Source organism: Heterocephalus glaber, unplaced genomic scaffold (assembly GCF_053883595.1).
Source record: "Heterocephalus glaber isolate CG9 unplaced genomic scaffold, H.glaber_assembly_v1.0 deba00001504, whole genome shotgun sequence".
Classification (NCBI taxonomy): Eukaryota; Metazoa; Chordata; class Mammalia; order Rodentia; family Bathyergidae; genus Heterocephalus; species Heterocephalus glaber.
This window is the reverse complement of record NW_028258324.1, coordinates 5,649,834-5,675,866: the sequence shown is the minus strand read 5'-3', so window position 1 is coordinate 5,675,866 and position 26,033 is coordinate 5,649,834. Positions and strand designations below refer to the sequence as shown.

Genomic DNA, 26,033 nt, shown 5'->3' with positions numbered 1-26,033 from the left:
TTGATTTGAATTTAGCATATGGTGAGAGATAAGGGTCCAGTTTCATTCTTCTACAAACAGATAACCAGTTTTTCCAACAGCACTTCTTTAATAGGTTATCTTTCCTCCAATATATGCTTTTAGCCCCTTTGTCAAAGTTCAAATAGTTGAACATGTCTGGGGAGGTTTCTGTATTCCCAATTCCATTAGAATGATCCACATATCTATTTTTGTTCCAATACCATGCTTTTTTTTTTTTTTTGGTACCAGGGATAGAACTCAGGACCTTTCGCTTGTGAGGCAGGCAGCAGAACCACTGAGTTAAATCCCCGGCCCTACCATGCTGTTTTTATCACTATTTCTTAGTAGTATAGCTTGAAGTCAGATACTGCTATGCAACCTGGTTTGCTCTTATTGCCCAAAATTACATTTGCTATTCTTGGTCTCTTCTGGTTCCATATGAATTTTAGGATTTATTTCTCTAGATCTGTAAAGTATGCCGTTAGTATTTTGACTGGGATTGCATTCAATCTGTATAAAAGTTTTAGAATTTTGACAATATTGGTTCTGCCTATTGAGGGTAAAGTGCCATCTTTCCAATTTCTGATGTCCTCTTCAATCTCCTTCTTCAGAGTACCGGTAGTTTTCTTTGTAGGGGTCTTTTGCTTCCTTAGGTTAATTCCTAGATATTTCATTTTTCTTTCCCTTTTAAAAAAATTGTACAGAGATGAGTTTATTAAAATCAAAATAAGATCCATGCAAAAGAAGACCCAGGGCAGCTATAAACATTTTGCCTCCTAACCAAACTAACACAGGTCAATTTAACAAATTAATCAAAAGATAGTGATATTCCACTTAAGGATTTTCTGGATCTCTTTCTCTTCCCAAAACAGATGGGTTATAAATATTGAAAAAATATTTAAGTACTGTCTGGGAAAATAAAGGTTACTAATATTTTTTAGTGTAGCCCCAAATTTTCACTTACACCGGTGTGTACAGTGTTGGAAGTTGTTTTTTACACACATCAGTTGTACTAGGCTTTTAATTTTCATATTTAATACCAAAAGAAACTTGAGTTTTTCTAATAAAAGTGGTCTCATGGAAAGCATTATAATTTAACTGCTTTCTGTTTTTAAGAAACAAAAATAATCTGTACTGGGTAACGAGGTCACTGGGTTCGTGTACATTCTACCAATAGTCAAAAAGTTAAAAGCACTAAATAGACACACTTTTATTAAATAATCTTTGTAACAGTTACTTGTAAATCCACTTAAAAATAATTTTTCCTCTCCCTCTTTGCTTTGATAATCATACAAGTTTGTTATAAAAACAATGCAGGAATGTGTAAATCAACCTACTCTTGACTTTGTGAAATATGACCAACTCAAGTCCTTATCCGAAATTAAAATGAAAGATGACTCTTAAAGAATAGAACCCATTCCTGGTTTCAACCAAATTATTTTCCTAATTCTTGTTTTTGTGGAACCGGGGATCAAACTCGGGACCTTGTGCTTGCCAGGCAGGCGCGGCGCCCTTGAGCTACATGCCCAGTCCTATTTCCTTCATTCTTATGCCCTCAAATACACCCTTATCTCCAGCTAAGTTCTCAGTTAATTTGTAGAATAGTGGGAAAAACAACTTGTACAGTCCATTTGTGGGGAGGGAAATTTTGTCCCTTCAACCCAAAGTTCGTGAAGGCAACAGTCATCTCATTTTGCACCCCCAGAACTTAACATTTTGTATACACAGTACAGTTCCCCTTTACAGAACATCTCTGAGGATACACAGATTACTTCTTCCTCTTTCCTCCTTGGTGCTGCCCTCCTTTCCTCTTGCTGCCCAAACCAGGTGGCCTGGAGTGCATCTTGCCTCCCAAACTTCCTTTTCTCTTCCCTTCCTAGCTGGGTGGCCCACCTTTCCTCTTGCCCCTAGTACCCTGCCAACCCCCCTTTCTTTGCCCTTCTGGCTCATTTTCCTCCTCTCGGCCCTTCTCTCTCCTCTGCTTATTGATGGCCTTCGTCATGTCCAGCTTAGGCTTCTTGCTCTTCAAGAGGCAAAGCAGCTCCAATTGATTCTTTTTCTTGGCTGCAAAGTCCCCGAAAAGGGGCTGGAACTTCCTCTTCTTTTTTTTTTTTTTTTTTTTGGTACAAGGGATTGAACTCGGGTCCTTGCTCTTGCAAGGCAAGCCAGGGAACCACTGAGCTAAATCCCTGGCCCTCCTCTTCTTTTTTTTTTTTTGGTACCGAGGATCGAACTCAGGGCCTTGCACTTGCGAGGCAGGAGGCGGCACCACTGAGCTAAATCCCTGACCCTAGAACTTCCTCTTCTTGCCCGAGTCCCGGAGCGCCTTCTCCTTGGGGAGGCGCTCCTGGAAGCGCCCCACAGAGGCGGTGGTGGCGCGGTCCAGCTCCTCCTTACTCTGGTGGGCGTGGGGGTGCATGCCGGCTGTACTAGGCAGCTGCGTCTTGTGCGCGCCGGCCAGGTTACGCGCCGGGTTCAACTCGTTCTTGGCCGCGCATTCCTTCTTGGCCTGAATCCACTTGGCAAACTGATCGTCCATGGGGTCGGCGCCATCGGGGACTTCGATCAGCCATTCCTTAGTGTCCTCCCGGCCGCGCTTGTAGCCTCAGCGGCGCCCCTGGCCGCTAACCTCGTCCCACACCAGATTGGTCTTTCTGTTGGGACGGATGCCCTTGAGGCGCGCGAACTGCTGCCACCGTGTAAGCGGCCGCGGTTTGGGGACTGGTTTCTCAAGCGGCAGGTGAGCGGTGGGCTCCAGCAGTGGCGCCACCAGCGCCTCTTCCGTGCACTCCGTGGGCAGCTGCCACAGCTGGTTGAACAGCTGCGTGTTGTCGCTCTCCAGGGCCCGCCTCTCGGCCTCTGGCACGAGTCCCACCTGCCGCAGCGCCGTTGGGGGGTTGTGGTCTGAAGCTAGCAGATTGCCCAGGTCAAAATCCAGCTCTAGCTCCTTGTGCGTAGTGGTGCTCTGCAGCTTCTCTGCCTCGTCCTGCTCGGCCTTTGCCCGCAGCTCTTGCACGCCGGGGCCCTCCATGGCTCCAGCTCCGCTCCTTCGCTTTAGTGCAGCCATTGAAGTTACTTTTCCCAGAGCAGCGGACCGGGGATCGCAATGCAACCACGTGCAGGCACCCAGACACTCAATCCGGAAGAGTATTTCATTTTTCTTGAAGCAATTGAATGCTATTGTTTTCAGAATTTCCTTCTCATCCTGTTAATTGTTGTTATATACAAATGCTAATGATTTTTTTACTTTAGAGAGTATTAGTTTCTGTAATCAAACCCATGTAGACAAGACCTTACATATTTAATACAGTGAGAGTTACCCCTGTACAAATGGAAAAAAATTAAGTTTAACCTTTCTAGGCCAATATGGCTGTTAATTTCTGTACAATGCCAACTCAACACAGTAAACTGAGATAACTTTTTCCAAAGTTGACTAAATGCTAATGATTTTTGTGTGTTGATCTTGCATACTGCTACTTTGCTGAAATTGGTTATTCTAAGTGTTTTTTTGGTAGAGTATAAGAGTACTTTGGGTCTTCTATGTAGAGTATCATGTCATCTGCAAATAATGATAATTTGAGTTCTTCCTTTCCTATATGTATTCCTTTTATTTATTTCTCTTGTCTAATTGCTCTAGCTAATGCTTCAAGTACTATGTTGAATAGAAGAGTTCGATAGTGGACATCCTTGTCTTGTTCCTGATTTTAGGGGCAGTGGTTTTATTTTCCTCATTTAGTATGATGCTGGCTATTGATTTGTCATAAATAGCCTTTATCATATTCAGATATGGTACTTCTATACCTCCTTTCTTCAGGATTTTTATCATGAAGGGGTGTTACAATAGTTATTTTTAAAGTTTTTATCTACTAATTTCAGTAGATGAGTCATCTGTTAGTCTAATTCTACTGATATTTTTTTCTTTTAATTCCATGTCATATTTTTCTGCCAAACATTATAGAAAGTGCAATACAGACTAAGGGAGCCTATTTCTCAACTAAACAGGAATTTGGTTAGTTTGGAACTGGGTCAGTACTTCATCTAGTTTTCATTCACCTCGGTTTCAAATGTCTTGAAGTAGGAGCAGAAGTATGCAGGGTTAGGACAAAGAGACTTGAGATCTCTGCTGTCCAGGCCAGCCCTGGCTTCCTGTGGGGCTGCTGACTCAGAAGTTCCATGAGAGAGAATGAGGGCTACACAGCCTCACTCTGTGATGGTGTCTCTTCCAGATTCCAGTTAGCGGAGCAGCTCACATACAGCCCCTGAAACTTCTGCTGGCTTCTCCTCATCGCAGCAGGATTCCTCTGGACATATCGTCACACAGAGGCCTTACTGCTCTGGGTCTAGAAATTTGGTAAATATACACAGGCATGCAAATGGCCACTAACTTCTCTGCAACCAGAAAGGAACATCTCCACTATGGTTTGAGTGCATTTATTTATGTTTAATTGTTTCTACATGATAACAAATCCTACTACTAAGAAAGGATGATTAATATTTTTATTTATGAGTGCAACCATGTATTGACAACGTGAATATGCTGCTTTACAGATTCCACTGTCTTCCATTTTTTTGGACAGGTATCATGCTCTAGTTAAAAAAATGTTTTTTTTTGAGACAGGGTCTATGTAGTTCAGACTGGCCTGGAACTCACTATGTAGCCCAGGCTGGCCTTGAACTTGGAGTGATCCTCCTACCTCAGCCTCCTGAGTCCTGGATTATAGATGTCCGCCACCACATCAGGCAATGTTTTTTATTAGTATACATACATTGTGATACATAATGAATATGTTCATCACAGATTATTGGTACACATACATATTGCATCTTGATTCTTTTTACTTGCCCTTTCCCTCCCATCTCCACAAAGTCTAACTCCGTGTTTCTTATCACTTTTCTTTTAATTTGCTTTTCAAAATTTTATATTTTGGATTTCTTTTTTTTTTTTTTGAGACAAGGTCTTGCTATGCAGTTCAGGCTGGCCTTGAACTAACTATGTAGCCCAGGCTGTCTGAGGACTTGCAGTGATCCTCCTGCTTTGGCCTCTGGATTTCTTTTTTTTTTAATTTTTAAAATTTCAATGTAACATAAGTAGATATTAATAAAGAAAATATAAAAAAATTGTTTTTCTGTGAAAAAATAAAACAGAATTTTATAACAAAAATAATTAGGGAATAACAATAGTTAATATACTGTGTATCTAGGTCTTTAAAGAATGGCCAACACGTTACTCAGAGTACAAGTCATAGACAAAAACATTCTTACATAGAAGAAACAAGCAAATAAAAGGACAAAACTTTCTTTTCAAGGAACAAAAGAAATTAGTGGTACAAATGAAACAAATCAGCACTTATCTGAAGATATTTTTGAAACAACAGAATAGATAGGGAGAAATTCAAACATATTTTGGACTTCTTTTGTAAGAGAAACCATGCAATATTTAACCTTCTGTGTCTGATTTATTTTACTTAGCATTATGCACCTACCAATTTTTAATTTTTCAGTTTTTAAAATAAATATAATGGGTTGCATTTTAAATTTTGCACATAAACATATGTTTTAATATTTTATCTCACATTTTTTATTTTTCATAACTCAAATTCTCATTGTATGTGACCACATTATACTTGATGCATGATTAAATATCTATTTTTTCTTTTTTGTGTATATTTTCTTTTTTTATTAGGTATATGTTTGCCATAATAAGAATTAGATTCATCTTGAGAAATTGGTACACAAACATATCAAATCTGGATGTTTTTACTTCCTCCTTGGAATTGAGCTTATTTAGACTCTCTTGAATCTATTGTTGTTTGATGACTTTAAAAAATTTTTGTTTTGGTTTTGGTCCAGCCCGTGTTTTCTTTTTGCTGTGGCTACTGTGGAAGTGATAGCGCGTGCCTAACTGGAGGGAGAACTCTGACATCCTCGGGAGGTGTGGAATTTCTTCTTTCCTTTTGGTTTCCCTGAGGGGAGCCCTTCTTTGCCTTGCCCTGCCTTTGTGCTGCTCTCTTGTATGATGTGGCCATGTCTTCTTCCTCTTCGTGGGGTGAGAGTCACACCCACATTTTCTGATCAGTAGGTTGTTTTTTGTTTGTTTGTTTTGTTGTTTTAAAACAGGGTCTCAGTATGTAGGTAAGGCTGGCCTTGAACTCACAGTGATCCTCCTGTCTCAGCCTCCTAAGTGCTGAGATTATAGGGATGCACCACCATGATTGGCTTGATCAGTAGATTTTGGATTTAATTTTTCTGTCTTCCTCTCTTTCAATAAGCAAATTCCCGCCATTTTAGATTGGAGGAAAATGGGGATTATCCTTGCACACCATGAAACTCAAGGCTTTTGTGACTCTGTGTGTGCATCTGTATGCACGTGTTGGGAGTAGGGTGAGGGCAGGTAAAAATCCGACTATTGGCAACAACAAAGGCCTAACCGATATTATCCTTCTCAAATGAACATATCCAGCACCCTCTCTGTCACTCCACACACATCTTTCATGCACACCTGTCTTCCCTACCTCCTCATTCCATTAACTTCACACAGGCTCCCCAGCCTCCAATGGCCTCCTCCACTGCAGCATCCCCCAACGACCCCATATAGACTCCCCCTATACTCACCCTACACATTCAAGTGCATTTCTAGTGACCCCGGTATGGTAGCTATCAGGGGACAGCAGGCCTTACTGTCTAGGTGGATCTTCAGGGCTGAGGATCAGGCAGAAAGTGGTCCTGCTTGTGGAGTGGCCACCACCCATCTGTGTGATGGTGGGCTCGAGGCCTGCGGGCCAGAGGGAGCCAGGAGAACTCTTGAACCCACTGAGCTTGTAATGGTGACCTGGGCTGGTCTTGGGTGCCCTGTGTGGGCTTCGCTGGCACTGTGTGGATGGGCTGTACATGAGTCAGCAATTCAGTGCCTCTCTGAACAGGTAATTGTTGGTAATAGTCTGTATACTCCTTTTTATATAAAATTCAAAATATGTGTATAATTTTGTTTAGTTTTTTTTTTTCTGCAAGTCTGGGGATTAAACCTAGGGCCTTCACACTGAGCTATAGCCCCAGCCCTTTTTAAATTTTTAAGTTTTGAGACATGATATCACTAAGTCATTAAGTTGCCCAAGCTAGGCTTGACCTTGTGGTTTTCCTGCCTCAGCCTCCCTGAGTGCTAGGATTGCAGGTATGCACTACTACACCCAGCTTCTTAATTTTGTTTACATAAATGAGATCATAATGATTTTAGTTTTTTATGTATAAATACATGTTGGATATACTTCCTCATTAATATAGATCAACTCATTTTTAAATAGCTAATAGCATTCAGAAGTTCAAATGGGCTATAAACTATGAAATCAATCCCTTATTGATGGATATCTAAGTTTTAAAATTAAATGTTATTATCAGTGACTGACTACATGCCTTTATATCAGTGCATCAGTATTTTTGGTGTTGTGGATTTGAAGTCAGGGCTTTGGCCATTTATGGTAGAAAAGAATGGGGAGCACTTTTGTCTTTTCCTTGGGGGGAGACTCAAGTGTTGGGAGCCATCTGGTGCCTGAGTCATACCTGCCCTTATGACATCACAGGTCTCCCTGCACTTTCTGCCCATGCCTCCATGACTGGAGGAATACAGGCTTGAAGGGATTTGAACCATCTGCATCCAATCTACATGTGACCAGTGGTAAGAGCAAGCCAGATGTGCCAGGCTTTTTAGGGATGTCCTCACAGCTCTCTCAGGATGAAGGAACCCTCTGACGTCTAAAGAGGGAAGCCTGGAAATGGGGTCAGGTGGACCACAAATGGGCAAGGAGGAAAGGTAGCCTCCCTCTTTTCTCCTCCCTGCTGATTGCAGGAGGAGAAGCAGCCTAAAGATGTTAATATACCAACTAAAGATGAGGACCCTCAGCCAGGTGTGGTGGCGCACACCTATAATCCCAGTACTTTGGAAGGCTAAGGCAATTCAAGCCTTGCAAGTTCAAGTCCAGCCTGGGCAATTTAGTAACTTAGTAAGACCCTGCTTCAAAATGAAACATAAAAAAGAGGAGGAGAGGGCCAGAGATTTAGCTCAGTGGTTCTGCCACCTGCCTTGCAAGTGCAAGGTCCCGAGTTCAATCCCCAGTACCCGCCCCCCCCCCACAAAAAGAGAGAAAAGGATATAGTTCAGTGCAAAGGCCCTGTGTTCAATCCCCTGTGCTGCTAAAAAAGAAGAAGAAGAAGAAGAAGAAAAAAAGATGACCCTCTGTGGAAGCTGCAGAGCTCAGAGAAAGAAGCAAAGGGAGGAGAGGAGCCAGTACATTGCCCAGTGTGCTTTCATTTCAGAAGAGACAACTGTCAATGGGAGATGAGGGCCTTTCCTGGCACCCTGAAGCTGAAGTGGGTGAGCAGCATCCTCTGAATGTCCCCTCTCTTTCTTTGCAAGTACCAAGAAGACCCGAGAGAGATGTCAACTGTAAAGATCCAGGCCTGGTGGCGGGGCACACTGGTACATAGGTCACTGCTGCATGCAGCCGTCAGGGCCTGGGTCATTCAGTGTTGGTAGTGGCTGATTCTGGCAAAGCTGATGGAGAAGAGGTGGCGTTCGATGCTGGAAACATTTTAAAAGGAGGAGCGGGCAGCAGTCAGACTGTAGTCCTGGGTCCGCATGTGGTGTGCTCGCCGGCACTACTGCCAAGTACTCAGTGCTGTCCGTGTCATCCAGGCCTGCTGGAGGTGCCACAACTGCACTTCCTGGGGTCTCACCAAGGGCCACTATCGAATCACTACCAGGGAGCTGCATCTCAAGCTGGAGATCTTGCTGGGGTCAGGGCCTTGCATTATGACGGAGTGTATTCCTCTCCCAATAAAGCTGTGAACTAGCCTTCTGTAGAATTTCTCTGACCAGCTTCAGGAGGGCAGGGCAGATGGTGGGAGATACTTGGCACCTCAGATACTTACTCTGAGAAATTGGCAGGGGTTGTCTGAAGCCCTGTATGGAGAAAGATTCTTTGTCCAGACTGAGCAAAAACTGTGATTAATTAGCAAAGTCTGCTATAGTTAGGAGAGTTGGGAGTACAGTTAGTTCATGCTTGGTCTGTGGAAGTGGAGTACTCTCCCCACACCCGTGTATCACAGGAGCCTAGGGGTTGTCATGGCAATGGCAGCACGTTCACCAGGAATTCACCCATCTGGGTCTAGATGCTCAGGGCTCGTTCCCTATCCTAGATTGAGAGGCTCACACTCACACCAAGCCTGTGATCCTGTCTCCTTGCCTGGCTGGGGCTATACTCTCATATTTAGTTACGAAGTCAGAATCTGAGAACTCAACTGGTAGCTGTTAGCTCAACCAAGTTGTGTTAGTTACTTTCTCATTACTGGGACAAAATACCTGACCCCACAAGTTAAAGTAGGAAAGGTTTATTTTAGCTCACAGTTTGTCAGGTTTCAGTCCATAGTTGGCTGCTTCATGGCAGGGTGGCATGGCAGAGGAGAAACAGACTATGGTAGGGTAGGCAGGAAGGAAGCAGCAGTAGGGAGCCTCCCTTTCTCTCTTTATTCTCTCTTTATTCTCTCTAGGCTTCAAGCCTACTGGTTGATGCCACCCACACCCAGGGTGGGGCTTCTGACTTCAGTAAATCCATTCAGCCACATCCAGAACTATGCTAAACGTTAATCAGCAGACTAATATGTATCCCACACTCATGATCCAGTCACTCCCCACCTATGTGTGCATGAGGCTTTGGGGGAATATCTAGATGTAAGCCAGAGCACAAGTTCTCTTTCCCATCTTAGATCCTTTCTGTACCTTGCCCTTGAATCCCAGGTGGAAGCCAGGACTCATCTTCCTGTATGGCCGGCTGGGGAGGATCCCACAGTATGGGGATGGAGAAAAGACATTCCACTGCTATCCCTACCCTCTTGGGAGCAGCAGAACCCAGGGTATCACAGAATCAGGAGCTGGTGAGGCCTTACCTCTGTCTTCCTCTGAAACGGTTGATCCAGGCAGAGCCAGCTTCTCTGAAAGTCCCTCCCTGTGACATGCTGGTAGGATCGGGGCTAGATGATGATAAAGGGCCAACTAGGCGGTCTGGGGTAGGCTGCCCCTCTTCCTGCCTGGACACTGCTATCTTGTGGGTCCCTTTCAGATGCCAGCCACAATGACTGATATAGGTCAGTGAATAAAAGCCTGATCATTGACTGAAATTGCAACAATTCTACTGGGCAATTCTACTGTATGTATAGTTGTATACATACATACACTAATGTGATGAAATGGGTCAATTCTTTGAAAACCAAAATTTGTCCAAGGTGAATTAAATAACTGGAATTATCCTACAGCTATTTTAAAAGTTGACTTTGTAGTTGAAATCTTTTAGATGGTTTAACTAGCAAATTTTACCAAACATTTTATAAATACAGTGGACCCTTGACCTATGAACTCGATCGATTCCGGAGGCTGGTTATAACTCAAGTTGGCTGTAAGTCAATACAGCTGAGATCTGGATGTTTACCTAGGTACACACTATAGATAACAAGAGGCAGATGAATCTTCCATTAACCTAATTAACCTAAGTCGTTTGTATGTCAGGCCAGTCCACTGTAATAATTTGAAGGTCCACTGTAATATCAATTCTACAAAATAGAAGAGGAGGGCACATTTCCTAATTCATTTTATGAGGTCAATGCACAAGATCCTGTGGCATGGTTTGTATGAGTGACCCCAAAGTCCCATGTGTTAAAGGTGTGGTCCCAGAGTGGCACTACTGGGAGTTGGTGAACCTTTGAGAAATGGAACCTTGTGGAAAATTCTAAAGTTATTGCCATCCAGAAGACTGTGAGAATCTAGTCTCTTCTCCTCCATCTCTGCTCTCTGATATAGGTGGTTTCTCTGCCACATGCTTCTACCATGATGTGCTGCCCTCACCAGAGTCCCAAGGAAATGGGGCTACTTAATCTTGGTCTGGAATCTTCTGAACTTTGAGCCAAAATAACCCTTTTCTCTTTATAAGTTAATTACCTCAGAATTTTGTTATAGTGGCAGAAAGTTAACTAACACACTCTGCTACCAAAGCTAGACAAAGATAGTGTAAATATAAAAAATTATAGACCCACATACCTCATGAGTAGAGAAGCCCCCCAAAATCACCAACAAAATATTAGCAAATCCAACTTAGCAGTTCATACTGGATATAAAGTATATATTATATATTATACACACACAGCCCATGACTAAGTGGGATTTATTTCAGAAATGCAATTTCAGTATTTGAAAATCAATCATTGTAACTCATCATATTGTCTGTCTATCTATCTGCCTATCTATCATCTATCTATTGTGGTCCTGAACTCACTATGTAGTTCAAGCTGGTCTAAAACTCGAAGTAATCCTCCTGCTTTAGTCTTCCAAGTGCTGGGATTACAGGTGTGTGCCACCATGCTCTGTGTATTATCAATTTAGAGGGGATAAACAACATGGTCATATGAATTGATGCATATAAACCTTTGACAGCATTTATTTATTTATTTTTTTGGCTTTTAACAGTTTTTATTACACCAGGTCAAGGAAACAAATGGAATATACCAACATAATCCTGCCTCTCTAGGCTTACATTCTAAACATACACTCATTCTCATATCCAATGGAAGGAAATCCATTCAAAAGGATCTCACTGTTCACCAAATACTACCATTAAAATCCTAAACAATCATGTGTCACTGTGCACAAGATTTTTGGGAGTCACAAGCTCCTCACAAAGCAGAACTTAAAAATAGCTGGGGAACATAACTGGTATTTAAAGGAACTCCCGCTAGGTGGGACAGACTACATGAGGCAGTGTGGCTGTGTGGCGGGAGAGAGGTCCAGACCTGTAGCAAACTGCTGGCCCTGCTGGGGTTTACCAAAGCCCATGTTGATTAATGCATGTTTCTCAGCTGTCTCAGTGCCTTTATTCCTAGCAACATTAAACCATGAAAATAGCTGCAAGGAATCGTGTCTAAATAAGGAACTCAATGTTTGAATCTCTAGGAACCGATCACTTTCCGAAAGGCATTTTTTGGCACTCTAGAGCAGACTGGGATGAAAATTGTACTGGAGGCTGGAGAAAAGCCTGATGTGCTTCACCAGATTGGGCTCTACCACATAGGCCCGCTCTCCTTTGGCCCTCAAGAGTGAGTACAGTGCCATGTCCTTGCCAAATCCCTTGTGGCAATACACTTGGGACAGGTAGGTGGGGGTTCGGCGGGCTGCAGGTGCGGGGAAGAGCATCGCTGGGGTGCAACACTGAGAAGCAGGAACCACACTGTACAAGGAAGGACTCAGGCGCCGCAGTCGAGGAAGTAGTGCCGGCCCACCAGTTCCACCAGTCCCATACTATACAGTGAGAAGAACAACAGGACAGGCTAGCTAAAGCCTGGGCAGCTGGCAAACCTCATGTATATCCAGGTTAGCAAGGGCCCCAGCAACATGCCCACACCGACCCACTCCAGGATCCGCTCTGGGTTGATGTAATGCTGGAACCTCTCGGGGTGATAGAGCTTAAGACACAGGGCGTCTCGGAGGTGTGGCTCAGAGAAGCGAGCCCGCAGCAGGTGCTCCAAGACTGGGAATATTTGCTCTTCTGGAACAGCATCATCTTCCACCATCAGGACATAGTCTGGATTGTAGGTCTGCAGTGAGGATTCAAGGCAATATACATAGTCTTGCTTTTCTTTCTCAAATGAGTTGGTTGAAGGGTCATCACCATAATCATCCTCAGTTCCCTCATAGCGGTTGGCCACGGGTATGTACTTGGAGAGCAGTTTGGCATCGAAATGGCTCACGCTGCGCTCCACATTGCACAAGAAGAGCTGGTATCCCTCACACTGGGGGCCACACTGCTGTAGGAGCTGGTGGAACTGCGACACGACCTGTAAGACGTAGTGGAAGCCAGGCTGCCTGTCCACAGTGATGATGGTGATCACCAGCCAGGGGCGGGGCGTGGCCTGCCAGACAATGGGCACTGAGCCGTCGGCAGAGGGCAGCTCCTCAAAGTAGTGGAGAGCAGCTTCCCCTTCCTTCAGGCTCTGCTGCAGTAACTCTTGGCTCATTTGGTTCAGATGTCAGTTTCGCAGATAGAAGTAAGAGTGCAAAAGCCGGTGACAGGCCAGGGGAGCCAGCAGGCCAAACATTACCACCGTTAGGATGAAGAGCTGGACAGCAGTGCTGCCCCAGGAGAGTTGCCGCAGCCTCCGGAGAAGCATGGCAGCTGGAGAGGGTGATATGTTCTTGAGGTCAACTCTTAGTCATGTCTGGTCCCAAGAACGAACCATCCTGGAACTCAGGCCAGAATCATTGCAAGTCAAGCCCAGGCTCGTGGCACCCTTGTCGTACTCTTTTCGCCACTAGCAACGCAGCAGGCACCGGCCAGGCACGGGGAGGGGTCTCATCCCTACGCTGACAGACGCCAGCCGGCAGCGCTGGGGGCGCCCTTCAGTGGCCACCGCAGTCCTCCGTCTGGAAGCGGCTGGCACCGCGCTGTTTGACAGCATTTAAATGTGGGCTTTTTCTTCTCTTTTTGGTGCTGGGGATGGAATCCAGGGTCTCTAAGCATGCACTCTACAATTGAGCTACATCCCAACATTCAACTTCCCTTCACAATAAAAACTCTCATCAAATTAGGACTAGAAGGGAACTTCCCTTTAACTTGATAAAGTTAACCTACAAACACCCTACAGCTAATATCCCACTTAATGATGAAAGACTGAACAAAAAGCAAAAATTTTTCTGTTATCAGTTCTGTTTACTGGCACTCCTAGCCAGAAAAAAAAAGATTGAAAACTAAGGAATAAAACTGCTCCTATCCAGCCAGGCGTGGTGACGCATGCCTGTGATCCCAGCGCTCAGGAGGCTTAGGGAGGAGGATCACTGTGAGTTTGAGGCCAGCCTGGGCTACAAAGTGAGTTCAGGGCCAGCCTGAACTACAAATTGAGACCTGCCTCAACCCCCCTCCCCGCAAATAAAAAATAAAAATTAAAAAACTACTCCTATCCACAGGCAACATGACTGTTTACGTAGAAAATCCTAAGGAATCTACAAAACAAAACGAATTTAGAATGGACAAGAGAACTAAATAAAGTTTCAGGAAACAAGGTTTCATACTAAATCAAGTCATTTTTCTATATAACAACAATGAGCAGACGCCCTACCGAGGTCCTGAGTCACGTAGAAGACGCTGAATCACCCCGCTGCAGACAGGCAGGTCTGCCCACACCCTGCCAAGGTCCCCAGTCGCGAGGAACACACACCGAATCAGCCGGCTGCGGACAGGCAGGTCTGTGCACGCCCTACCGAGGTCCTGAGTCACGCGGAAGACACCGAATCACCCTGCTGCAGACAGGCAGCCACCTGATTCCACATTACCAAGGCGCAGAGGACACCAGACCACCAGACCAAGGTACTGAGTCCCACTGTTCCTGGCCCAGAGGTAGGGGCTTCTGAGCCGTCGTCCCACTGCTCCTGATCCAGAGGAAGGGGCTTCCTGGTCACCATCCCTCCCGCTGCTCCCAGCCCACAGGAAAGGGCTTTTGGGCCACCTTCTGTCCCGCTGCTCCTGGCCCAGAGGGAGGGGCTTTTGAGCCACCATCCCACTGCTCCTGGTCCAGAGGAAGGGGTTTCCCGGCCACCATCCCTCCAGCTGCTCCCAGCCCACAGGAAAGGGCTTTTGGGTCACCATCCCTACCGCTGCTCCCGGCCCGTGTCCCACCTCACCCAGCTCAGAGGAGGTAATCCGTGCAGGTGCTAACAGCCCCCCACCCCAGTAGAAATGAGAAAACACATAAATAAGTCTCAAAACCAGACTTCCAGATCACCTACAGCAACTCCAAAGGGAAATGAGATGGAACCCTCTGATACTCAACCACCTGGACCCACTGAACTGGCAACAAAAGAGGATCTGGAAAAAATGAAATCAGAAATAATCTCTCAGATAACAGGAGAAATTGTGCCCTTAGTGCAAGACATGATTAATAAATCTAGAGAGGAGCTGAGGAACATGATGGAATCCCAACATAAGAAACAAATGGAATCCATAAAACAGATGCAAATAGATTTCCAGGACATGAAAAACTCCATTGAAAGTCTACACAGCAGAATGAGCCAGTGTGAGGACAGAATTTCAGATATAGAAGATAAGATTGCAATTAGTGACCAAGAAAAGAAAAAGTGCTTCAAAATTATAAGGGAACATGAGAAATCAATCCAGCAGCTGCTAGATGATGCAAAAAAGAATAACATAAGACTGATTGGGCTCAGTGAAGAAACAGGAGAGAGTGCAGATGACATAAAAAAAATCTCTTCACAGAAATAATGGCAGAAAACTTCCCAAGCAGGGGAAAAGAGCTTGACATACAGATAAGTGAGGCATATAGGACTCCAAATAGCCTTGATCAAAACACATCTACACATAGGCATATAATTGTTAAGATTCCAGAAACACAACAGAAGAACAAAGTTCTCCAAGCAGTCAGAGAAAAGAAACAAATCACATACAAAGGAAAGCCCATCAGAATCACAGCAGACTTCTCAATACAAACCATCAAGGCAAGAAGAGCTTGCAGTGACATATTCCAAGCCCTAAAAGAAAACAGCCTCCAACTCAGATTGATGTACCCTGCAAAACTACCTTTCAAAATGGATGGAGAAATAAGATACTTTCATGACAAAGAGCACCTTAGGAACTTCGTGAATACCAAACCAGCACTCCAAAGAATTTTACACAATAGCCTAGGAACAGACATTGAGGATCACAACCCCGGGAAGCAAAGCAGAATGAACCCATCTGGCATGACAAGAAATTAAATGTAAAGGGGGAGAACCCAACAGAAAGAAAAAGTCATGGCAATGACAAGTCAATACGTTTCAGTTATAACCATCAATGTTAATGGTCTCAATTCACCAATCAAAAGAAATAGACTGGCAGAATGGTTCAAGAAGCAAAATCCAACAATATGCTGCATACAAGAAACACACTTAATTCAAAAGGAAACTCATAGACTGAAAGTTAAAGGGTGGAAAACAATACTGCATGCGACAGGAACCCGAAAAAAACAGGAGTAGCTATCCTCTTGGCAGATCAAGTAGATTTCAAATCAACACTAATTAAGAGAGAGGAAAAAGGACACTACATCCTTGTAAAGGGAAGAATCCAAGAGGAAGAGATGACAATCATAAATATCTATGCACCAAACTCTAGTGCACCCAACTATATAAAACAAATACTAACGGACATGAAAAGCCATATATGCACTCATACAATTGTAGTGGGGGACCTCAACACCCCACTGTCACAAATAGATAGATCAACTAGACTAAAAATAAGTAATGAAATACTAGAACTCAATCGAACTCTTGAACAAATGAACTTAACAGATGTTTACAGAGTCTTCCACCCCACAAAGTCAGAATACACATTCTTCTCAGCTGCACATGGGTCATTCTCAAAAATAGACCACATACTCACACATAGAACATGTTTAAGTAAGTGCAAAGGAATTGAAGTTATCCCCTGTATATTATCAGACCATAGTGCAATGAAATTGGAGATCCATAGCAAAAGAAACTCAAAACATTTCATAAACATGTGGAAATTGAAGAACACACTTCTGAATAACCAGTGGGTCACAGAGGAAATTAAAGAAGAAATCAGACATTTCCTTCAATTAAATGACAATGACAATACAACATATCGGAATCTATGGGACACAATGAAAGCAGTCTTATGAGGTAAATTCATAGCAGTGAATACGCATATTAGGAAAACAGAACGAGCCCAATTAAACAACCTGATGCTCAACCTCAAGCTTCTAGAAAAAGAAGAGCAGGACAACCCCAAAGCTCATACAAGGGAAGAAATTATAAAGATCAGAGGAGAAATCAATGCAATGGAGACTAAGAGAATGATACAAAAAATCAATGAAGCCAAGAGTTGGTTCTTTGAAAGAATCAACAAAATTGATAAACCTTTAGTCAACCTTGTCAGAAAAAGGAAAGAAAAGGCCCAAATCCGTGCAATTAGGAATGAAAAGGGTGAAACTACAACAGACCCAGCAGAAATCCAGAGGATCATCAATACCTACTTTCAGAACCTATATGCCAATAAGATGGACAACACAGAAGTAATGGACAGATTCCTAGATACATATGAATTACCAAAGTTGAATGAAGAAGACCTAAAAATTCTAAACAACCCAATATCAACCAATGAAATTGAAAATGTAATTAAAAACTTATCAACTAAGAAAAGCCTGGGCCCTGATGGTTTCACTGCTGAATTCTACAAGACATTTAGAGAGGAACTGCTGCCACTACTGTTTAAACTCTTCAATGAAATTGAAAGGGAAGCAATACTCCCAAATTCATTCCTGGAAGCAAGCATCACCTTGATCCCCAAAGCAGAGAAAGACCCAACCGAAAAAGAGAACTATAGGCCAATCTCACTAATGAACATAGATGCAAAAATCCTTACTAAGATACTGGCAAACAGAATGCAGAAGATCATCAAGAAGATCATACACCCTGATCAAGTGGGATTCATCCCAGGGATGCAGGGATGGTTCAATATATGCAAATCAATCAATGTAATACACTATATCAATAGAGCCAAGGACAAAAACCATATGATTATCTCCATAGATGCAGAAAAAGCATTTGACAAAATCCAACATGCATTTATGATAAAAACCCTACAAAAATTGGAATAGATGGTCTCTACCTCAAACTGATAGAAGTCATTTATGAAAAACCAACAGCCAATATCATACTAAATGGTCAAAAACTGAAATCCTTCACACTAAAATCAGGAACAAGACAAGGATGTCCACTATCACCACTCTTGTTCAATATAGTTCTGGAAACATTAGCCATGGCAATTAGACAAGAGAAAGAAATAAAAGGAATAAAGATAGGAAATGAAGAAGTCAAATTGTCATTATTTGCAGATGACATGATACTCTATATAGAAGACCCCAAGAACTCCACCAAAAGTCTTCTAGACTTAATAACCAAATTCAGTCAAGTAGCTGGTTACAAGGTCAACACACAAAAATCAATAGCTTTCCTCTACACGAATGACAGACTCACTGAGAGAGAAATAGGGCAAATAATTCCTTTCACAATAGCATCCAAAAACCTGAAATACCTAGGAATCATCCTAATGAAAGAAATCAAAGACCTCTTCTCTGAAAACTATGGCACTCTGAAAAGAGAGATTGAAGATGATATCAGAAAATGGACAGACATCCCCTGCTCCTGGGTAGGAAGGATTAATATAGTGAAAATGGCCATACTTCCAAACCTGATATATAGATTTAATCCAATTCCAATTGAGATCCCAGCAGCATACTTCATAGACCTTGAGAAAACAATCCAAAAATTCATTTGGAGCAAGAAGAGACCCAGAATAGCAAAAGCAATTCTAGGTAACAGAGACATGGCAGGGGGTATCACAATCCCCAACCTGCAACTCTACTACAAAGCTACTGTGATAAAAACAGCATGGTACTGGCAAAGAAACAGGCTTGAGGACCAGTGGAACAGATTAGAAGATGCAGAAACAACGCCAGACACACTCAGCCATCTCATCCTCGACAAAGGAGCCAAACACCCTCACTGGAGGAAAGATAGCCTCTTTAATAAATGGTGCTGGAAAAATTGGGCTTCAACTTGTCAAAGATTAAAACTAGACCTCTATCTCTCACCATGCACTAAACTAAAATCAAAATGGATTAAAGATCTAAATATTAAAATAGAAACTCTGAACCAGTTGGAACAGAGGTTAGGTAGAACCCTTGAAGACATCAGTGTAGGAAAAGATTTTATGAGCAAAACCTCAGTTGCCCGTGAACTAGCACAAAGAATCAACAAATGGGATCTCTTCTTATTAAAAAGCTTCTGCACAGCAAGAGAAACCACCAGCAGTATGAAGAGACAATCCACAATGTGGGAAAAAATTTTCACTTGCTCTTCCTCAGACAAAGGTCTACTATCTCGAATCTATAAAGAACTTAAAAAGATCAGACCTCCCAAATTTAAAGACCCAATCCAAAAATGGGCATCTGAAATGAACAGACATTTCTCAGACAAAGAAGTAGAAATAGCAAATAAATACATGAAAAAATGTTCAACATCACTGGTCATTCGAGAGATGCAAATGAAAACAACGCTGAGATTCCACTTCACTCCAGAAAGAATGGCTGCTATCATGAAATCAACCAATAACAAATGCTGGCGGGGCTGTGGGGAAAGAGGAACCCTGCTCCACTGCTGGTGGGAGTGTAGACTGGTGCAAGCACTGTGGAAATCAGTATGGAGATACCTCAAAGAACTAGGACTGGAAGTCCCATTTGACCCCTCTATTCCACTGCTGGGGATCTTCCCCAAAGAATTAAAAGAATCATACTACAGTGATATATGTGCACCCATGTTCATAGCAGCACAGTTTGTAATAGCTAAAACTTGGAAACAGCCCAAATGCCCATCAACTGGAGACTGGATAAAGAAAATGTGGGTTTTTTTAATAAAATGGAGTACTACTCAACCATAAAAAATGAGAAATTAGAGACATTTCTAGCTAAGTGGATGCACATTGAGGCAATACTCTTAAGTGAAATAAATAGGACACACATGTGTAAATACCGAATAGTTTCTCTGGTGTGAGAAACTGAAAGTGTAAATAAGGACTAAATGTATAATAGGTCATGTGAAATAGGAAGAAAAGGGGCAAAGGGGAAGGAAGTGGGAGGGCTAAGGGAAAGGATAGAAGGGAATGGGATTAATATGAGAAAATGGAAAAATAGGAACAAAATTTTTGTAAATAGGGAGGGCTGGAGGGGTTGAAGGGAGGGCTGGGCAAGGGTGAAAAACAAGAACCAAGAGAGACTATGTAAAGGTGCAAATTTCCAATGATGAATGTCATTATATTGTATACCTAAAATGTACCAATTATTAGAATGAATAATTGATAATGTAAAATAAGAATAAAAGGTCCAAAGGGGTAGGGATAGTGGGAGGCACAGGGGAAAGGAAAAAAAGGAAAGGAAAAAATGCTGAGAAATGGAAAAAATGGAAATAAAGTCTTTGTAAATAGGGAAGGGTGGAGGGCATGAAGGGAGGGCTAGGAATGGGGAAAAAATAAGAACCAAGATGCATTATATAAAGGTACAATTCCCAATGAGAAATGTAATTGTGTTGTATACCTACAATGTACCAATAAAAGAATTTAATACAAAAAAAAACAATGAGCAATTGGAAACTTAAATGTTAAAAAATAATATTTATTATAGTTCCATAAAATGAAATTCTTAGTTGTAAATCTAACAAAATGTACATGGATCTACAGTTGGAAAACTACAAGATATTGATGAAAGAAACCAAAAAAGACCTAAATAAATGGAGAAACACACCGTGTTCATGGATTGGAGGACAGCACAGTAAAGATGGCAATTATCACCGAAGTGATCTATAAATTTAATATAATTCTGGGCTGGGGATTTAGCTCAGTGACGCTGTGCCTGCCTCAGAAGCACAAGGTCCTGAGTTCAATCCTCAGTACAAATATATATGTATATATATATATATATATATATATATATATATAATTTTAATCAAAATCTCAGAAGGATTTTTACAGGTATAGACAGTCTGATTTAAAATTGAAATGAAAGTCAAAATCATTAGAATAATGAAACACTTTTGAAAAAGAAGAGTAAAGCTCTTGTACTAGTAGCTGGTTTTAAGACTTACTCTATTACAAAGTTACAATAATAAATACAACTGTAGTACTGGTGAAGGCATCACCAGTATTACAATGACTAGACCAGTCCAATGGAACAGACTAGTCCAATGATAGATTCATATAGCAAATGCCGTCAATTTTTGATAAAGACACAAAGGGTTTCAATGGAAAAAGGATAGTCTTTTCAATAATTTGTTTGAACAATTGGAAATTCATTTGCAAAAAATAAATAAATTTCAATGGAATCCTCATACTTTATACAAAAACTAACTCAAAATAAATAACTTAATCATAGATATACATGTAAAATATATAACTATAAAAATTTACAGATAATATAGGAGAAAATCTTTATTACCTTTAGAAAGAGTCTATAAAAGAAAAAGAAATTATATACTAGACATTTGTGAAAGATACTGTTAAGAGAAGGAAAATATAAGCCAGATATGGGAGATACTATAAATCACATATCCAACAAAGAGCTTGTATCCATAATATACAAAGAACTCCCAATGATGGTTAATTTATGCATCATTTTTGTTTTAAAACCGAAATTGAATTTAGGACCTTGTGCTTGTGAGGCAGGGGTATGGTGCCACTGAGCTACATCCTGGCCCTCTGCATCAATTTGACTGGGCTATGGGATTCTCAGATAGCTAGTGGAAACTGACTTTTGGGTGTGTCTACAAGGACGTTTCTGGAAGAGATTAGCATTTGAATTGTTAGGCTGAGGCATGGAGACTGCCCTCACCAGTGTGGGTGGGTACCTCTAATCCACTGAGGATCCCAGGAGAACAAGAATGTGGAGGAAGGGTAAATTCACTGTTTATTGTTGAACTGTGAATTTATTCCCTCCTGGGGATTTATGAATTCTCTAGCCTTTGGACTTTAGGATTTGTACCAGAGACATTTATAAAGTTCTATTAAATTCTTCTCTTGACGTGTGCCTTTAAGCATGTCATTATATTGTAGATTAATTCTTTCCAATTGAAATTTAGGTGATTGCTTTTCAATTCTTTAGACAAATAAATCCAGAACTATGGAAACTCTTCTTGTATTTGCACAGAAATCTGAGAAAAAAGTTATTGCTAGAACTATAGTTTGAGGTCAGCAAAGACATCTCTTGAAATTTCTGTGGGAATAGATAGCTAACTTATAATTTTAGCTTTTGATAGTTCAGGAAGATGTAGAGAAACTTGACATTACTTGTGATTCAGACTAATTTGTCATTACTATGACTGGACCAGAATATTGTATCAGTTTTACTTATCAGCGTTGGGTTGTCCTTTAATTACAGGTTTAATTCATTAAGAAACATGATGACAGCAGAAGCAGGTAATTTCTAGTGCCATTCAGTGTTTGATAATGATAGTTGGGGGCAGTTTTTTCTCATTCAGAAAAATCTTAGTCTTGTCCTTGAATTTAAGTTTCCAATCAAACCATGCTGAGCCATGGAACAGCTGTGTGTGAAGCAAGTCAGCATATTCCTTCTGATAGAAATGCATGGAACTGATGATAATGTTAAAGTCAATAATGCCAAGTGAAGTTCACCATTGACGCTATTGGTTCAATAACATGATAGATTCCAGTATTTTTCACTTAATACCCACTGATGAGTACAATGGGTAACTGCAGTCTTTAAGCACCATACAGTTTCACAAGCTTTGTAAGATTAAGTCTTTTTTCTGCTTCACCCATATTTTTACTACTATTATATTTATCACATCTTGGCAGAGTCCATTTCAAGTGGTATTGAATTAGTTTTTTGTCATTCAACAAATATTCTGCACATATTTGTTTTTTACATACTATTTATACACTTTAATCCTCTGTTATGTTAAACCTGACATTTGCCCCTTTAATAAACAACAGCTAGGCTGTATCGGTTCCTCTATCAACCCATTAGGAAATAAGAGAAACCATTTGGAATCATTTGCCTTATTTTTAATTTGACTATTGATGGTGTTCCCCATGTCTTCAACTCTTCAAGTAGCTATTCTCATTGAAAGGCTAATAATGTTAAGTTTATTTTTTCTGGAGACATTTCTTCAGCTGCTCAATTAGACTAATTCAATTAATCTGCTACTGGTAACAGCTTTCTCTGCTTTGCTGGCAAATGAGCAACTTGGAAGTCAGTTTGGTTGCAGGATTACTTTCATAGTTTGAAAATGTCTTTCATGATCTTTGTTGTCTTATGAGTTAAAAATATTGTGGACTGCTAAATCTGGTAATTACATACTATTGTAATTGTATTCTTTTACCATCACTTTAGCATCATTGCATAATGAACACAATGCTTTGCCATTGTCGTGTGCGTGTGTATGCGTGTGTGTGTGTTTGTGTGTGTGTGGTACTGGGGATTGAACCAGGGCTTCACACTGACCTACATCCTCAGCCCTTTTATTTGTTTTTTATTTTGAGACAAGGTCTTGCTAAGTTGCTAAATTGCCCAGGCCGGGCTTGTGATCATCCTTTTGCTTCAACCTCCCAGAGTGCTGGGATTACAGGCATATGTCACCCACTCCTGGCTTGCCATTGTCTTGAAAGTGTAACATTTAAAGTCTTCTTTCTTCTTCTCTTGTTATTTTGACATGATAAGCACTGGTAATAAGCAATAGATCACAGTACAGCAGTATGTGTGATACAGAAAACACTGGTCACAACTGTACCACTGTGGTTTTGGTGTGCTGAGTAGGAGGGGGGCATGATGAGAATGCCACATATGATCTCTGTCACAACTATTTAACTCTGTCATTGTAGTGCAAATGTGGTTATAGACAAAATATAAATAATAAGCATAGTGGGGTTCAAATAAAACTTAATGGACACAGAAATTTGAATTTCATATGTTACTAAATATTGCTATTCTGCATGTTTTCAACCACGGAAAAATGTAAAAAGCCATTCTTTGCAGCACAAAAACAGGCGATGAGTTGGATTTTTTTTTTTTTTTTTGAGACAGGGTTTCACTCTGTAGTCAGGCTGGCCTTGAACTGGAGGCTATCCTCCTGCCTCAGCCTCCCAAGTGCTGGGATTACAGGCATGCACCACCATGCCTGGCTGGCTGGATTTTGCTTACGGGTATGCTAATTCATGCCCTCAGTCAATGCTCATTATGTGGCTGGTGTTCAGTTCCTAGTGAGTAGGTGCTTAGGAATCAGTGTGTGGCAATGGTAGTGGACTCATTATCCACATGGGGATTTGCACTTTCTGTCCCTGAAGGTTCAGGTTCTGTCTGATTAGATTCTAGGGAGGGGAGGTGTGTAGCAGGGGTTGCAGTAAGAGTCCCATTAAATTTATTTATTTATTTATTTTTTGGAACTGGAGATTGAACTCAGGACCTTGCGCTTGCAAGACAGGTGGCAGCAAAGTCCCATTAAATTTAAAGCCATGGCTGTGACCTGGTCTCTTCATTCTTTTGCTAAGAAATGTGCAGGTAATGAAAAGAGTCACTATACTGGTGGAATAGTGAATAGTTATTGTTAGGAGAAGGGGAGCTGTTGCTTGAGTGATCCCTGGAGGCTCTCCTGGTGTCACAGTGCCCAGGAGTAAGTGTAGATGAACCCATACAGCAGTCATTGTTGTCGAGTAGTTCCTTTAGAAATGGCTCGCCAAACAGAAGTATTCCAGGACCTTCTTGTTTCAAACAAAGAATTGGATGACAGAAGCCAAAAGTGATGCCAAAAGTTTATTAAAAATTGAGGGGTAAAGAGGAAAGGGAAGAATTAGGTCTGCTGAGCAAACTTGGGCTGAACACAAGAGGAAAAGAAAAAGAGCAAAAATAAAAGCACTCTCTAGGTCTGGGAGACCCAACATGGGCTACCATGAAGAGTCATGATAGCGAGGGCCAGGGATTTAGTTGAGTGGTTCCGCCACCTGCCTCGCAAGTGCAAGGTCCTGAGTTCGATCCCCGGTACCAAGAGTCATGATAGCGAGCTCCTTGGGGCATTTGGTCTTCTCTATGCTATCCACATCTCGTGGTGTCCTGAAAATCATCTGGCGCAGCCCTGGGTGGGGTTTTGTAATTTACAGTCCTGCCCACTTCTCCAGCCAGCTTTGCCACATCTCACCTCCTATATCACAGGGAGGCACTAAACTGATACAGATCTCCCAGGGCCTAGCCAACATTTTCATCTTCAAATGAGTGCTTCCTATACCCGTCCTGTCCCACACAGGGTAGCCTACTATTTTTGTGGCAGAGCAGAGCAGCTCTGTGCTATAGCCAAGTGTTACAGCTCAGTGTCACAGCTAAGTGCCACAGCTAGGAAGGCACAGCTGAGCTTTACAGCTCAGTGTGGCAGCTCTGGGTCGCAGCTCTGAGGCACAGCTGAGCTTTACAGCTCGGTGTGGTGGCTCTGGAACACAGCTCTCATAATTTGAAGACTTGAGAATCTGATAGTCAGTTGAAGAGGTGGAGAAAAAGCCTTTATTACACCGGCAAGCCCCTGGTGGGCTCAGAGGAGTCTGAGTGCTCTACTAGAAATGAGAGCCTCCTTATGTAGGGATCTACAGGTTAGGTGAGCAAGCTCACTGAAGTAGGGGGGCAGAGTTACAGAACACTCCCGAAACACATGCTGTGTGAGCATGCTCACTGAAAGGGGGTGGAGTTACAGAACATTCCTGAAGCAGAGGGGCAGATCTTAACAGAACCTTCTTGTGAGGGGGCATAGCTTAACAGAACATTCCTGAAAGGTCACACAGTTCAGTCACAAACCATTTTGATACACTGGGCAAGAGGCCAGCAGCACAAACTTTTATTTCTAAATCAAAACATTCTGTGGGGAAAAAAATGGAGGAAAGGCAAGGGCCCATCTTATTGTATAGCACTTCTCTATCATTTTCCCATTTTCTCCTCCCCTACCTTCTCATCCCATTGACTTCACGCCAACAGGTTCACATGACTTCAGCTTCACATGGCCTCTTCCTCTTCCCTGTATTCTCCCTATAGACCACACAGACTCTCCCATCTTTACCTCATCCATTCCAAGTGCACACCTCAATGACCTCTGGGACTGCAACTCTGAAGGTGGCCCAGGCCTCACAATATCCAGGTGGGTCTTTAGAGCCTGGGTGCAGGCAGAGGTGGGTTCCTGCTTGGACAGTGCTAAGCCTTATCCATCTGATTGTGGCCTCAGAGCTCTCAGAGGGAGAGGAAGACAGAAGAGCACTTAAACCCATTTGAGCCAGAGATGGTCCTGGGGACTTCATGGGACTTTCTGGGCTGTGTGTGTGTCCTGATCTCTCAGGGGGCTGATACCGGGGGGCTTGTAGACGGGCCAGACATAGAGGGTTTAGCCACAG

General features: G+C 42.2%; 2 protein-coding genes and 2 pseudogenes across 2 annotated transcripts in view; 2 read left to right on the top strand and 2 right to left on the bottom strand.

Annotated features, from left to right (window-relative positions):
- The window catches only part of LOC101725172 (IQ domain-containing protein F5), a 66,059-nt gene that overhangs the window by 36,768 nt on the left and 3,258 nt on the right, over positions 1-26,033 (top strand). The gene's annotated exons all lie outside the window — the stretch shown is intronic.
- On the bottom strand, positions 1,275-3,031 carry LOC101725557 (ribosome biogenesis regulatory protein homolog; annotated as a pseudogene).
- Positions 8,429-8,845, top strand: LOC101714413 (IQ domain-containing protein F1). Its single transcript, XM_021240490.2, is given in 1 exon segment — positions 8,429-8,845. A coding segment is annotated over 1 exon segment (411 nt). The 3' UTR covers positions 8,840-8,845.
- Positions 11,486-13,322, bottom strand: LOC101714075 (GPI-N-acetylgalactosamine transferase PGAP4-like; annotated as a pseudogene).